This window comes from Tachypleus tridentatus, chromosome 3, assembly GCF_004210375.1.
Source record: "Tachypleus tridentatus isolate NWPU-2018 chromosome 3, ASM421037v1, whole genome shotgun sequence".
Classification (NCBI taxonomy): Eukaryota; Metazoa; Arthropoda; class Merostomata; order Xiphosura; family Limulidae; genus Tachypleus; species Tachypleus tridentatus.
The window spans coordinates 17837342-17853832 of NC_134827.1; the positions used below are offsets into that span (position 1 = coordinate 17837342).

Here is a 16491-nt window from a genome sequence, read left to right on the forward strand (position 1 = left end):
GTCTCAGATAATTTTCCTTTCTTCTGCAGCTCTCAATTATCTTTTAGTTTGGCTTAGTTAAGAATTGAATGTTGTAGTTTTGGGGCATTTTTTCTAGATAATGACCTTCATAAGATTTGAATCTCACTTGAAGATGTTTTGCTTTTCTTCTTTTCCAGCCTTTAGCAACTTGTTTGCTTTCAACATTTTCCTGAATATGTATTTTCTTCTAATGCTTGCTTCAGGTAGAAAACAATTAGACATTTTTACTTTTGTTATTTCTTGTGCTATTTTTTCATTGTATTAGAAGGCTCTGAACTTATATCTTGATAAAACTTTTCTACCAAAGGCTTGCTTTACAATAGAAATGTTGCCTACCCTGACTAACTCAGATTCTTATTCAGAAGAATGTTTTTTGTCAGAAATGTTTGATGTTAACTTGAATGAAAATAATATCTCAGGGAGGGATTAGTATGTCTTGTAAAGAATTTCATTTCATGAATTTTGCTCCATCCACATTAATAAACTGGATTATACAGTTGATTTGTTTTGTCAGTTGTGATATACTTAACACATTAAAAGTGAATTTTGGGATAATCACATTTGTTAAGCATCAATGTCTTTGGTTCCCTGCTCTTGGAAAACTTTAGAGGACATCTTAGAGACTGGCATCTGAATGATTCTAGATACTTTACATTAGTTTTAACTTCACCTCATTATTCTCTTCACCCATGACAGGATGTAGTCTTCAGGAAGTGAACAGAGGTTGCCATTTGGTAGCTTATGATGCTGTGGCAGGTATATTTTCCACCTACTCATGCATGTCTTGTGTTGCATCAGAGATATCTGTGGAGGGAAGCCTGTTCTTAATGGATGTCTCAGCTCTAACTAGTATGTGAGATTATCTTTTATTTTTTTAATTAATGTTTTTCTATTTCTCTTTGGACTGTACTCAGTTTGTTGCACCTCCATTTCTTGGGTTGACTTGGATCTTTACTCAGCATCCACTAATTTGGCCAGAGATGCATTGGCTTTCTTATTTATAGATAAAAATAAGCTGTAATCTCTGGAGTATGCCCATTCATAATATTTTACTTTTTTTTTTTTCACAAGAACTTTCCACTACAGAAGCATGGCAAAACATTCCACCACTTGCATTCACATGATTGGCTCTACAGGAAAGATGAAATATTACTGTACTAAATAACTCTTTTTTTTTTTTTATGAACTCAAGATCATCAAGGATGAAGGGGTATTCTGTTAAGATGAATGTTTTATTTCTGAGTGGTCTTAGGCCCAGTCCTTATATGAAACTGGTTTCCTTCATTCATTGTCTCTTGGATCCAGTTCTTTTAATCTTATTTTGAATTGTGCTTGACTGCATCTTTATTGTAGTCTAGATATTATCCTCTTGCCCTTTAAGTTATAGACTTATAACGTTTTTTGTCATTCAGACACTCATTAATTCCCACCTCCTTTCTAGAACTATGTGGGTGTTCTAGTCTACTTTCAAAGGTAAGACTACCTGATTTTAATTAAATGTTTTCAGAATTAGTTGGGTTTAAAACAGGTACTTTGTTCTGAAATACTTTACCACTTTGGAAAACAGTTTTAAATTATTGTGGAAAACAAGTTTGTGTAAGGTCTTCCAAGGCATGTGCAATGACTTGCATGGAAGGTAGAAGAGTGGAGAAGTACAGATAAGGGACTTTGCAATTCATAAAGGACACTCAAAGTTTTGAGTCAGATGAAAACAAACTCAATGAGGAAAATCTTACAATATATGAAATGAGTACTCTGAAGTTTATTTGAAGCATAACACTTTTGTTTTTTGGCTAAGAGTAGATTTGTGTTCAGAATTGAATCTCTTACATTTTTAGATCTTGAAGGCCTTTAGAATTTTGGTAAAATAAAATGACAGGTAAAATAAACCAAATTAAGCATAGTTTGTCATTATTAATCTCATATGTCATAGGCATATTTTAATATATTTACACCATGTATTTTACTGAACAAAATTATTTTCAGAATCATTTGAACTTTGTTTAAAGTCATCAAAACACCTCTTTTTTATATTCTGAGCTTAAGATATTTTTTTATTTTTAGCTTTGGAAACATTTTCATAATTTTAATTTAGGGGCAAAGAAAATGCGAAAGGGGATAGATGTTACAGAAAGGAAAGCTTTACGAGAAAGACTTGGTTGTAAGAGTTTCAAATGGTATCTTGATACTGTGTGGCCTGAACACTTTCTTCCCACAGATGGCAGGTTCTTTGGAAAAGTAAGGTTTCTGTTTAATTGGGTCTAGAAAATATTAAATTCAGTAAACACAGAAGATAGGATTAGAATGTTTAAATCTCTAATGTTTCAAGAGTAGTGGAAATTTTCAAATAAATGATGAAAATTGTTGAATAGCAAATATCTTGGCACAGTGCTTAATCATAACTTGAGTTGGGATATTACTTAAAATATACCTTATTTGCTTTCACTATTATTATTTGAGTTGCTATAGTATCTTAAAAAATGCCCTAATATGTTATATTTATTTTATCTAATTTAAATGATTAGAACAACTCATTGTAAATGCAAGATGAGATTTTTTCTTCTTTTTGTTAAATTAAAATAGATACGCAACAAACAAAATGGCAAGTGTTTTCAGCGACCCAACACTAAAGGTACATCTCGACAACCTGTGGGCAAGGTTCAGCTGGGAGATTGTGTATTTGAAACATATCCTCAACAGGTAAGGAATAATAAGAAAAAAAACTTTGTCAAAATTATGCTCCTTTATGACATAACAATCTTATCATGCTGAACTTTAATGCATAGTAATAATTGGTAAATAAGTCAGTTTATAAAATTTTTGGGATTTGAGGTATCTTGTAAATGTAATTTTCCAACACAAAGAACTTTAAGACTTTTAATACACCAAATTATTTGAAGCAAGTAATCATATCAGTAAACAATTATTTTCAACTCACTTAGAGATTGTCTTGGTACCTCTAATACCTCTAAAAATGAGAAAGTTATTTTTATGTTACAGATTAAATATTTTCATTATTTTTTGTCTTACAAAGAAGCTGTGGATAACTTTTTTCATCATAATTAGAAATTATAAACAAAAATGCTCAAGCGAGTGAGTTTACCTACCCTTAAGGATTTAACTAAAACCAACTGTATAATTGCACAAATTTTATAATGTAATTCTCCCATAAAATATCTTTTCAAAATATGTAAAAAAACATGCACAGTAATGATGCATTATTGAGATTCCCCTCTAAAGTATTGTGATACAGACATGTATATATGTATATATATATATCCCCTCTAAAGTACTGCCATGTAAACTTGGAACTTTTTTATCACCACAACGGAAAGAGTATTCCCTTTCACAGTTCCCAGAGTTTACCAGTTTTAAATTCCAAATAAATAATGAAATATCTAAAATTGTTTGCTTCTTTTGTTATTAATTGAACTTCCAAAAATAAACCTTGATCTGAGAGGTTTGATATATATAAACTTAGCAATGAAAGAGTTGATTAGACCCAGTTTTTTGATTTGCAGTGCCAACATACAGAACTATAGTTCTGTTGGATAGGACCTCTCTCAATAACAAACTCCTTTTAAATACGACTTCTTTTTTCTGTATACTGAATGATTTTCATTGATCTGACCTCCTACAAATAATTTCCTGACAGGTGTGACATATGACTGTGATTTTTTGGGGTAGAATTTCAATAACTTTTCTTCGTATGAAAAAGTAATTTACAGAGACATGTGAATACAGTGTTTACAATGTGGTACAAGGAGGTCACATGACAGCTTAGTATATGTATCTGTGTATCTTGGTAGCCCTGGGTGTCCAAGTCAAACTTATTGTTACGCACACATTGGTATTTTGATTAAAAAAATTTCAGATCCTGAAAGGTAACCACAGGCAGTCAGAAACTATTATTTGTCTTCATCCTACTCTTGGGATTAAGGTTTATTCTTTTAGTGAAGGCAGTAGATTTTGAGCTAGTGGCCTGGATGTTAAGAAACTTGATTAGGATTTACTAGCAGGATGTTCAGATTTTTATCTCACAGTTTACTGGGTGACAGACTTGGCTAATCTGTGTGGTAAATATGGCTAATGAAATGCAAAGAGGCATCCAGGTAAGCTGTAAATCTATCAAGTTGAGAACAAGAAGTCACTGTGAAGGTTAAGACTTGACGTGATGATATAGAAGCATGATGTGCATGTTGATAGAGAACAAGCTGTGACAAAAGCAGCAAAATAAATGAAACATGGAAATTAAATAACTTGTAGTCAACTTGAAATTGTTTTAATGCAACATATATTACATTTTATGCAATATCTGTATTCAAAGAAGATTATCTTATTATGTATTGACTAGAGTCTAGCATTAATTTAGTTCATATATTTATTATCATCTCTTTACTGATTGTTTTAAATTTGTGAAATGGTCTCTTGGGTCAAAGGCTTTAAGTTTCAAGGTGAAGTTTTGGCTTAGAGTCTGTCTATTTTGTTCAATTTAGATATCTAGCTTTCAATGTTAGGTTCTTTCTTTTAAAATGATAGATAAAATTATTTCAAATATCATTTTTTTAACCTCAAAATTACAAGAACTGACACACAATTCAAAACAGAAATCCACCAAAAAATCACCCATATTGGACTACACATTCCTTGGGACTCAGCACATGAAACAAAACAAAAACTCAACATACTAAGAAACCAAATAAACACAGCCATAAAACTATGCTTACCAGATAAAATTAATGATGAATTAGACAAAATAAAACAATACTTCATCAACATCAAAAAGTTTCCTCCACAAACTGTAGAAAACATTATATGCACACACCTAGACAGAAAGCAAAATCAACCAACAAAAGTAAATATGTCTCGCGAATCAAAAAATCACGAAACCATATACTGCTGCATACCATATATTCCCGACATCAGCAGACAAATAACCAACATTTGGCAAAAACTTGTAACAAAATATGACATTCCAGTTAATACCAAATTTATTCAAAAACCAGGCACAAAACTGAGGTCTATACTATGTAAAAACTACACTGACAAACACCACCCCAACATTATTTATAAAATACAATGTGATAAATGCCACGACTTCTATATTGGAGAAACAAGTAGAAAAATGGAAAAGATTCAAAGAACATAAAAAGTCACCTTCACACGTTTTTTGAACACTGCAAGTCAAATAAACACAACATAACCATAGAAAACACTCAAACACTAAATAAAGAAACAAACATAAACAAACGCAAAATTAAAGAAGCCTTACTTATACAACAACTTAAACCCAAAATAAACCAATATAAAGGAACGCCTTTATACCTATATTAAATATAATAAAATAAAATTATATATTCAAACATCTAACACTGCCCTCTACATTCCGACACTCAGTTACACAACCCAATCCAAACATGTGGTCAGCTTCCAGTCAGTTACCTCTTTCTTTCTTTGTGAACCTGACGATGACCGAAGAAGGTCGAAACGTTGTTCGCTCCTCTACGTAAAATATGTTTTCAACCCAAAGGAGCCGTTTTTGCATGTATATTTCTCTACAAGTGGGTTTTCTCGACATCACTGATGAATATGATACCTTGATACTAAACATTGTCAGAGAGTTGAATGTGACACCTTGACATTAAACATTGTCAGAGAGCTAAATATGGTACCTAGATACTAAACACTGTCAGAGAGCTGAATATGATTCCTAGATATTAAGCATTGTCAGAGAACTGAGTATGACACCTTTATACTAAACATTGTCAGACAGTTGAATATGATACCTAGATACTAAAAATTGTCAGAGAACTGAATATAATATCTAGATATTAAACAATATCAAAGAACTGAATATGACACCGAGATACAAAATATTGTTAGGGAATGGAATATGACACCTAGATACTAAACACTGTCAGAGATTTGAATATGATGCCTAAATACTAAACATTGTTAGGGAATGGAATATGATACCTAGATACTATACACTGTCAGAGATTTGAATATGATACCTAGATACTAAACATTGTTAGGGAACGGAATATGATAATTAGATACAAAACACTGTTAGGGAACGGAATATGGTACCTAGATACCATACACTGTCAAAGAGCTGAATATGACACCTAGATACTAAACATTGTCAGACAGCTGAATATGATGCCTAAATACTAAACGTTGTCAGACAGCTGAATATGATGCCGAAATACTAAACGTTGTCAGACAGCTGAATATGATGCCTAAATACTAAACGTTGTCAGACAGTTGAATATGATGCCTAAATACTAAACGTTGTCAGACAGTTGAATATGATGCCTAAATACTAAACGTTGTCAGACAGCTGAATATGATGCCTAAATACTAAACGTTGCCAGACAGCTGAATATGATGCCGAAATACTAAACGTTGTCAGACAGCTGAATATGACACATAGATACTAAACGTTGCCAGACAGCTGAATATGATGCCTAAACACTAAACACTGTCAGAGAATTGAATGTAACACCTACAGTGGAACCCCTCTAAGCAGCCATCCCTCAGATTCGGTCACCCCTTGAAAGGGGTCATTCAATTACAGTCCCTTTTTTGTTCACATAATCCCTAATTATGTACAGTGGAACCCCTCTAATCAGGCCAGTTTGTCTCAGTCCCGAAGGTGGCTGCTTTAGAGGGGTTCCACTGTATATACCAAACACTCTCAGAGAGCTTAATGTATATGTTGTCGATGTGGAATGTGGCAAAACTGTCTTTTTAGAACCCAAGAATATCGCTATTGTTTAAGCGGCATTAACTATCAGACTCTGGTAAGGAATCGAACTCAAAAAAGTGTTATCTCAGTACGAAGAACTTGACTGGGTGTAGTGATAGTCTTGCAGGTAGCCAGCCATAAGAGCAGTATCCTTGGCATATTGGTATACATGAACTGGATAACTTGCCCTAGACATTACAGAAGCATAAGCAACATACAGTAGATGTTACAAAATGGAACCTTTGAGGAACTCTGATAGAAAGATTAAAGAATCAAAAGCCCCTCCTCTCAAGAACACAGCTGTACGTCGTCTACAAAGATAATTCAGATGTAGGTTAGTGGTAGTTCAAGCTTGTAAATTATGTCACTGTACCAGACAGGATCAAAACTCATTTATAGTAAAAAAGTTCCACACAAGATGGCTCATTAATCTTAAAACGATTGGGAACAGGGTCCGATAATCTGAGTTGTCCCAGTGTGGATGGCAGCAGATGAGACCCAGCCTAGATGAGGTGGCAATAACTGATGGTCAATAATAAATCTATGAATGCATTCAGTTAAAACATGTTTGAAAGTTTTACTGACAGGATGATAAAAACTGGCAAAAGTTGTGGGTTTACTAAATTTTGAAAGAGTAAAATAATAGCTATATAAATTTGTAACACTAAATCGGAATTCCACTAAAACTAGAAAAAACAAAACAGACTACATTGAAAGATATCTGCTTTAATCATGGATGGTTAACTTACTGACTGAAGGAGAATACTTAGACGTCATGAAGAAGTATGCTTGGATTTTTAATGTTCTTTAGAAAGTACATAAATAAAGTTCCTTCTGAAGTCTATAATATAACATATTCTATTTTTAGTAAAATGTTTTGGACAAACATTTTTAACGAACATACTGTTAATAATAGTTCTAATTTCTTATTGTTTACTACAACAGCTTTGATACGATACAGAGCCTTTAACAGCTGTGAAGGTAATTTAAACTAGTGTAGTAATTGTGTTGTTGGTACAAATTAAATAAATATTTAATATTAAAACTTACAGAAAATTATTTTATATGGTTTTTAAATGTTAGTAGGATAAGTACTGTTTATATTTTCCCCATGGGTCCTTTCAGTGACACACGTTTTGTCTTATTTAACTAACTTGCACAAGTTAGAAATGAACAAAATGCTTATTACTGTTTCCCAAATAATTGGACTTAATTTTACAACTACCTACAATAAAACAGAAAACAAACTATATCATTACTTGTATACTAACACCCAGGTGTTTCCAATGTTCCCATGTGTATTCTTACACATTATATTTTCTCTTTTTTTTTTCATTTGTATTACCTCCTGGTGGTGTAGTACTTTGTCTTAACAAAGGAAGGTTTCTTGATGACTGATGAATCAATCTGTCTGGATTCACCAGAAGCAACAGCAGATACAAATGTTGTGATGCTGGCCTGCAATGAATATAAACGACAAAAATGGAAGTACAACCCAACAGTAAGTATACAATATCTTTTACATTAATTCTAAACCTACTCTTCTACATTTGTGTTATGTATAAACATGAAACTCCTTCCTAATCTTAGTGTCCATCAATCAACTAATGACTAATATCAGTTATTTTTATGGATGTTAGCTAATCCTTTAGCAATGAATCACGGGTCAAAGCCATGTTATCGAATTTGTTGACATACATTCAAAATTTTATTGAACTACTATTTTATGAATTTTTGTCAATAAATTTGAAATCAAATTGTAGATTATAATTCAAGTTTTAATATTATATATAAGTTAATTTCTTAATTTAAAAGTGAATATTAAAATAACATTTAAATATAGATTTTAGTCAGTCATGTGGTTTGTTGAATGTAGCACTGGTTAAAATTAGATGTTTGTGATGTCAAAATACTAAGTCTGTAGTTTTGTACAAATGAAGAACTCAAATTACTAGTATTTACAAGTTAGTGTATAAAATAAGAACCTCGCATGTTTTTATTTTGCTGAGATATGGCTTATGTACTGAATCAAATGTGGTGACCCCATTCAACTCTTTCCATTTTTTGAAACGGTCCCTTATATACTCTTACTACAGTATATGACATGTAAATAACCAATCAATTGCTTAGAATGTCTTCAGAATGGTTTTCTCAACTATTTTAATCAGTGAAAATGCTGCCATGTTCTTTTGATTTAAGTTTTCAAGAAGGTAGATTGTATTTTTAGTGTGCTTGAAATTTCATACTTTTTTTAGGTCTAAATACAGCTTATTTGCTAAGCTTAATAAATTATAGTGGAATTCTATGGTATCACTGTAGTTATGATACTTTGGTTATTCAACCTTATATATAAAACCTAAAAAAATTGTTTTGATCTCCTTCACATGTGAAATTTTAAAAGGTTTAGCATCCTATGTCCAGCAGCAACCAAATTCAAAGGTCAAAGTGAGAAGAGATAATTTCTTGCTTTACTTCTTGATCTATTGTTCTTTATTTTAATCAAAATAAGTTTAGTAATTTATCTCTAAATAGTAATAATCTATATACACATATATAATTTATAATAATTGAAATGTGACTGTATATTACAAAATACTAGTCCACTAAAACAACCAAGATAGGGAAGATTAAAGGTCAGTTTTATATTACTGGATATGTAACATGAGTGCACGTGCATCATGTTAATGCAAATTATGTAATGATAGATGGGCATGACTGGAAGGTCAGTATAATAAAAAATATAAACAGGGTTATGAGACTTAAACTACTTAGACTAAACATTTGTATTTTTGTGTTACATTCCCATTCTTGAACGAAAAAAGCATAATTTATATTTCGCGATAACAAGAAACCCACTTGAAGTGAAAATGTATCTCAGGACGGCTGGTATGGGTATTAAAACTTTTACTAAAGTAAAGCAGAGAACAACGTTTTGACCTTCTTGGGTTATCTTCAGGTTAAGAAAGAGAGAGTTTGTAACTGATCGTTGCTGGACACATGTCTTGGGGACAGGAGTGTAAAGGAGTACAGGATTGTAGGGGGCGGTGCAGTTAGATGTTAGGTTATTTATTAGTATAGGTATAAAGGTGTTCCTTTATATATTAGTTTAATTTTGGTTTTAGTTGTTGTATAAGTAGGGGTTCTTTCATTTTGCTTTTGTTTATATTTGCTTCACTCAGAAAAAGTAACAATGAAATCAACAAAATAAAACATTTCATCAACATCAACAAATTTCCTCAAAAAACTATAAAAAAATTATATGCACACACCTAGATCAACAACACAATCAATAACAAACAAACAATAATAAATCCCAAGATACAACAAACTATAAGCCTTACATTACTGCATACCATATATTCCCAACATCAGTGAAAAATAACCAACATTTGGAAAAAAAACAACTTGTAACATAACGCAACAATCCAGTAAACACCAAATTTATTCAAAAACCAGGTACAAAACTAAAGTCCATACTGTTTGAAAACTACACTGACAAACACAACACCAAAATAATTTATAAAATACAATGCAACAACTGCCATGACTTATATAATGGAGAAACAAGCAGAAAAATGGAAACCAGATTCAAAGAACACAAAAAAACACCTTCACACATTTTTGAACACTGCAAGTCAAATAAACACAACATAACCATAGAAAACACCCAGGTACTAAGTAGGGAAACAAATATAAATAAATGCAAAGTCAAAGAAGCCCTACTTATACAACAACTCAAACCAATATAAAGGAACATCTTTATACCTATACTAATAAATAATGTAACATCTAACTGCAACGCCCCCTACAATCATGTACCTGTTTACACTCTGATCCCTAAGATGTGCCTGGCAACAGTCATTTGCAAACTCTCTCTTTGTTAACTTGAAGATGATTTAAGAAAGTTGAAACATTGTTCTCTGCTTTATTTTGGTAAATGTGTTAATATCTATACCAGCCATCCTGAAATATATAATTTATATTTATTTCCTAATCTTTTATGAATGTTATGATGTTGGTCAAGTGGCAGACTCTAGAGTATAGAAAATAACATAAAGTTTTACTGAAAACAAATGTTTTAAATGTATTTAGGAGGTTTTAGAGATTATGCAAATAATTTTGAGATTTTTGGGATGAAGAATAATTTTTTAGTCATAACATAAAATCACTTTGCTCTCAAATTATTAATGAAACAGGTTTTATTTTCACAAAGAAATCTTTAGTAAAAATATTTCATTAAAAAGTCTGATTTTTTGTATTTAAAATACTTGTAATCTTTGCTAAAAGTGTAGCAGATTTTGTGAAGATACATATGCTGTATCAAAAGTTACAGTGCAAATACTTTACATGTGCAAATATGTAGACAAACTTGTGTATCTTATACCATGTCCATAGTGAAAGGGTTGACTTACTTGAGCCAGCTTTTGTTTAGTGACAGAAAAGTTTCATGGAAGTATAGCCATTTCTCATGATAGAATCTTTACTAAAGTTGTTGTAATACAATATACCTCACCACAGTTAGTAATATATTAGTTTTTGTTTTGATGGATAATTCTTGAACCTTTTCCTATTGACAACTAGGATTTTTTTTTCTTATAATAATATTGCTTCAGAGATGTAAATTTTACAATATTTATGTATTTTCTTGATGTAATCTTTAAAATATAATACTGTTATTGTATACTGTAATATGTTTTTATAAGTAGATTATTATAAACAGCCCATACATCTAGTTGTTTGAATTCTGTATTAATCTTACAGCATCGTTGATGATGGAATATGTTTTAATTTTTTCTCAGACAAGTTTTTTTTTTTTTTCTTTCAGGATAGAACTTTAATGCATGTTAAATCAAAACTTTGTTTGGACCTTCCTAGTCCTCACAGTCCAGATGGACTAACTTTACAACACTGTAACAAATTAGCAAGACAAGAGTGGCTGTTTGAAACAGTAACGTGGAAGACTTCTTAATGAATGATAGTTATTTGATTTTAAACCTTGTACAGATATATAGTAAGGGAAATAATTATAGACACACACAAGTGATACACATATGGGAATCATACAACAAGGTGGCTAGCACGAAACACTGTCGTAAGAAATAGAAAAGAAAACAAACAAGTTGAATGTTCTAATATTTTTATGTTAGCTCTTTCATATATACAGTGTACTACACCTAGTTTTTATACTACAGTGCAGTTTTCCAATGTGTTATTTTACTCCTCATAATTTAATAAAGTTGTTTGATTACCTTTTTAATTTTTTGCATAAGCTTACACAGCTTCATTATTGTTCATAGTGGGACTTTATGTGGGCTAAGTCAATGCAATAGATGCTTCTTCAGTCTCTTTACCATCAAAATATAATTATACCATACTTTTGTGTGTTTGGGATCATTGTCTTGCTGGAAAATGAGTTCCTACTCAAAATATTTATTTTATGAAGGAAAGGCAATCAGTGTGCCGTTAATTTTGTGTAGATCATTGACAGATTTGTTCTCTTCAATATTTATGGTTTGATACCCATTTATATGTTTTGATTTGGTTGCCTCTTCTCATCAGTGGTTTGTTAAAACCACTTCATGTTGATGTGATTCTGACTGTTCTTAAGGTAATAATCACATATTTATTACTATTTGAAGCAAGATTCTTTGCAAGATTTATACTAGAATGCTGTATATTCCATTCAGAACATGCCTTGAGACATTTAACACAACTTTAGGAAAGTTATGCTTTTCTGTGCCTTGCATAGAGCTCATACTGAAATATGAAGTCCTGCTGCAGTTCTTTGCACGAAAAAAAGAAACTGATTATGTTGGTGAAAAAAATCTCCTTCAAGATTTATTTAATCTTAGGATGTGGCTAATGGTTGCATCACCATAGGCATTCTCATGAATGAGCTCCTATGATATTGGATTTTTATTCTAATGACTTTGATTAAGTGGATAGGTTTGCTTATGTTTCCTTGTACTTGAATTTGTTGGATGCCTGGATTTGGTTCTTTTTGTACTTGATCTTGTGGTTGTCTGAGATTTGCAGCTGTTGGTGGCAGAGTTTTCAGTAGATGTGGATACATCTCTCTTTTTGTTTGTTTTCATTTGAATTTGTAAATCTCTATTTGATGCTTGGTTTGAAGGATTATTGGTTTTGGGTGCTTATTTCAAATGGTCGATTTGGTTTGGTAGGGAATGGAAGTTGAGTTTCTTGGTATATATATATTCTTTCTCTAAAATGACTCTTTTTCTGTTAGCAGTTGGTGATTTTTCCAGTAGTTTGAGACCTAATCCTTGAAACCACATGAATATTGGCTGCTAGATTTTCTTCCAAAGTCTGTTTGATCTCTTAAGTGGTTGGTGACAGTGAGATCTTCCTTCCTTCAGAAAATACAAAGCATTTTGGTGCTGCTTATTGGTGGGTGGCATTGCATGGGTGGGTCAGAGTTGTGTGGGATGCATAAGTAGGAGAAGCCTTCTGACGTTTCTAACTGGATGAGTATGGTGAAGTAATCTAGTTTTAATGAAAACCAAATATTTGTCTTAAAGAGTTATTGTTGAGCAGGCTGTTGATGTTATATACTGGTTATGTACTGCATGCTCTGCACTGGACATTGTACTACCTATACTTTAGAAACTATCAACATATGGCTATGCTCGTGTGCAGTTCATTTTTATGTGATAAAGGAGTGACATTACAATACTACTTGCTTTTTATCCTGCTTTTCCTCACAGTTTCAATACTGATTAACACGTGAATCGGGGATCAAATGTTTCATCTGATTGTACAAGATTTATGGAAGAATGTGGCATTATATTAGTTTTAAGCTTATTTCACCTTTGATGAAGATTAGCAAAACATTCGTCAATGGTTGTGCTTACAGTTACATACAAACAAACTAAAATTATAAAATCTCATCCTCAGTTACTTATACTTCAATAAATTATGATTATTATTTTAGTTGTTTTGTATGAGATTTTAGTTTTATTGGTCAGTTAAACTTCTGATAGTGGTTAATTTTTAAGACTTTTTGTGACACATTGTACAAAAAAATACAGTACCTGCCACCTCAGTTGAACTTTAAAGATTTTATGTCTGCCTTAAAATATCTGCACATGAATCTTTAATGAGATTTCCAGTCTTTTGTTTGAACTTATCAATTCCTAGAAGGTAGGCGTGTATAAATGTTTTATTTGTAAATGTTGGTGTAATACATTATTTGTATTTTGTCTTTTGAGCAATTTTTAAGTAAAAATAACATTTAAAACATCCTATTTTTTGAAAACAAGTAGTCTTCCATTTTACTAGTTCATCTTTAAAATGCTAAGTACTAAAATGACCGTGGGAAAAATTCGAAACACAATGAGAAAAACGTTATATTAGTTACATAGTTGTCCACACCAGAAATTCAAAGCATGTCTATGCTAGGAAAATATTTTGTTCTCTATAACTTCATACAGTTGTCATGTATTGTTTAACTTTTTCAAATACTATAAACAATCTTTGCTACTGTAATACTTCAACATATTTTTTTGTTGTTGTTCATTACAAGTAAATAATTTATTTTATATTTTGAAAGGATTTGTTATTAAAACAAAAGTAAACCATAAAATTACATCCAATAGCTAATGGTAGACTCTATGACTAATCGTATGTACATAAATCCATGAATTGATGTGGTTTCAGCTAAATTCTTGGAGCATATAGATGTAAATTATGAATTTTGCTGCACATAAATTCTGTAAACTGCACACAAAAAATTAAGAGGCAGTCTTTAAAGTGAACTTTTCACAAGAACAAAAAAATATATAATTTTAGTTTGTGTGTGTGTGTATTCTTAGAAAATACATTTGAATATCTTTGGAGATCACTAAATTATGATTTTACTTGTTATGAAGAAATTAATATAAACACACATTTTAACATTATTCATTGGAATAAAAACATTCTCTTTCCTATTATAACTAATATTTTGTTTTCATATTTTGTAAATGTAGCAGAAAACCAATTCCTGCCAATGTTTCTGTGTGTATACTTAACACTTTTAAAATTTATTATTGATATTTTGTGATTAGGTAAGCTGTAAATACTTACATAAAACAAAATTTGAGCAGTAAATACAACCATTAATGTCTATTGTATTGAATATGTATTCAAGTAATCATTTCTAGCTTTAAACTAAAGAAGCTAATGGAGGTTAAACAATTTATATCTAAAATTAACAGTGCATAAACGATAGCATATGTATTTATAAGTTCAGTAAATAAAACAATAGAATATTTTGACTGATTGTGTTATAGAAATTTAAAGAAATAATAGTTTATAACTAACCAAACTTTTTAAGTACATTTAAATTATCTTTTATTAATTAAAGCTCAAATTTTAGCTTTAATTTTAGGTATTTTAGAAATATGATAAAATTGACATTTTAAAATGTAAGTATGGTATCTGCTATCATTATTCAAGGTAATTGGTTTTGATACTCAAATTTGGAATGTTTCTTATTGCTATTGTTTTCTTTAAAATGATAACACAGTAATTTAGAATTTAGATGTTCTAATGTACTTTAAGGAAAGTCAAGGCAATTTACCTAGTATATTCTAAAATACAAAAAACAAAAAGAAATAAAAGGAAGTTTTACCTTCCATTTTATTAAAGGTGGCCAAGCACTCTTTGGATCACCAGTAAATCACTTAGTGACTGGCCTGCACTATTATTGAGGTCAACCTGGGTCACACTGGAGTGATTGAGAGTAGGGGAATTTCAATGACAGTATTTATCTTATACTGGTCATTATTAATTTGTAGTATTATAAATTTAGATTACTGAATTGTATCAAAAGTGACTATCTCTCCAGGACTTTCTGATGACCTTTATGATAGCCCACTTTGTAAAATTATATTTCTCATAATCATATGATGTTGTAGAGTTTGTTTTTATTCAGAAGTATTAATCTGTGATAACTATGTTCAAGGAAGTGGAACTATGGTTATTATAATACTTTTTAACTGAAGATGTTTGAAATGTTGACATGTTTCTAATTCACAGTTTATTTTACTACTCACTATTTTATATTGGGGTACTTAATATTTTATAAACTGAATAAAACTTTCTATTGAAGTGAATGAGGTTTCTTTGTCTCTGTAGAATATTCACAGAAAAGTATACATTTATTTTGTTGCAGAGACATTTCAAACATAAACATATAAAAACTCTTAAAACATTTAAAAGATGACAGTAAGGAGTAAGAGGACAATAAAAAACTAACATTTTAATGCTATTCATCTGGCATAAAAAGGAAGTAGAATGACAAAATACACTGAATGTATATAATTAATAAGAAGATTTATTGTGATACAGGTTTCCACCTGATTGTTACCTCAATTGTTTTGTCCAAGATGACCTTCCTGTAAAGTTGGCTAATTTTATGGAATTTTGTTACAAAATTATTGTCAATATCCTATACGGAAAGAAAATGAACTCACATTCAATTAGAACGAGACATATTTTCTTAAAACATGCAAGTACAAAAAATTTCCATATCCTTATAAAATGCAACATAAATTATTGAGGAGGTGGTTGGTTATGAATATTTCCTCATTTACTGTGTCAAAAATTATTTTAACAGTTAAACAACATATTACACTTGATAAAATTTATAAAGCTAAGATAGAAAGAATAATATCATGTTAAAAATAATAATATAATTTTTAAGAGCTGATAATATA

The 16491-nt window shown here is 30.9% G+C and overlaps 1 protein-coding gene across 3 annotated transcripts in view; it reads left to right on the top strand.

The window, feature by feature from the left end:
• The window catches only part of LOC143246460 (polypeptide N-acetylgalactosaminyltransferase 3-like), a 49588-nt gene extending 33705 nt beyond the window's left edge, over positions 1–15883 (top strand). For 2 of the 3 annotated variants that reach the window (XM_076493201.1, XM_076493200.1), the window contains exons 9-12: positions 2117–2259; positions 2605–2721; positions 8133–8273; positions 11598–15883. In XM_076493201.1, coding sequence (XP_076349316.1) covers positions 2117–2259; positions 2605–2721; positions 8133–8273; positions 11598–11741 — 545 coding nt within the window. In that variant the 3' untranslated portion in view covers positions 11742–15883. The remainder of the gene's footprint in view (positions 1–2116; positions 2260–2604; positions 2722–8132; positions 8274–11597) is intronic. The other variant, XM_076493202.1, reaches the window with a different exon arrangement.
• Positions 15884–16491: the final 608 nt, after the last annotated feature.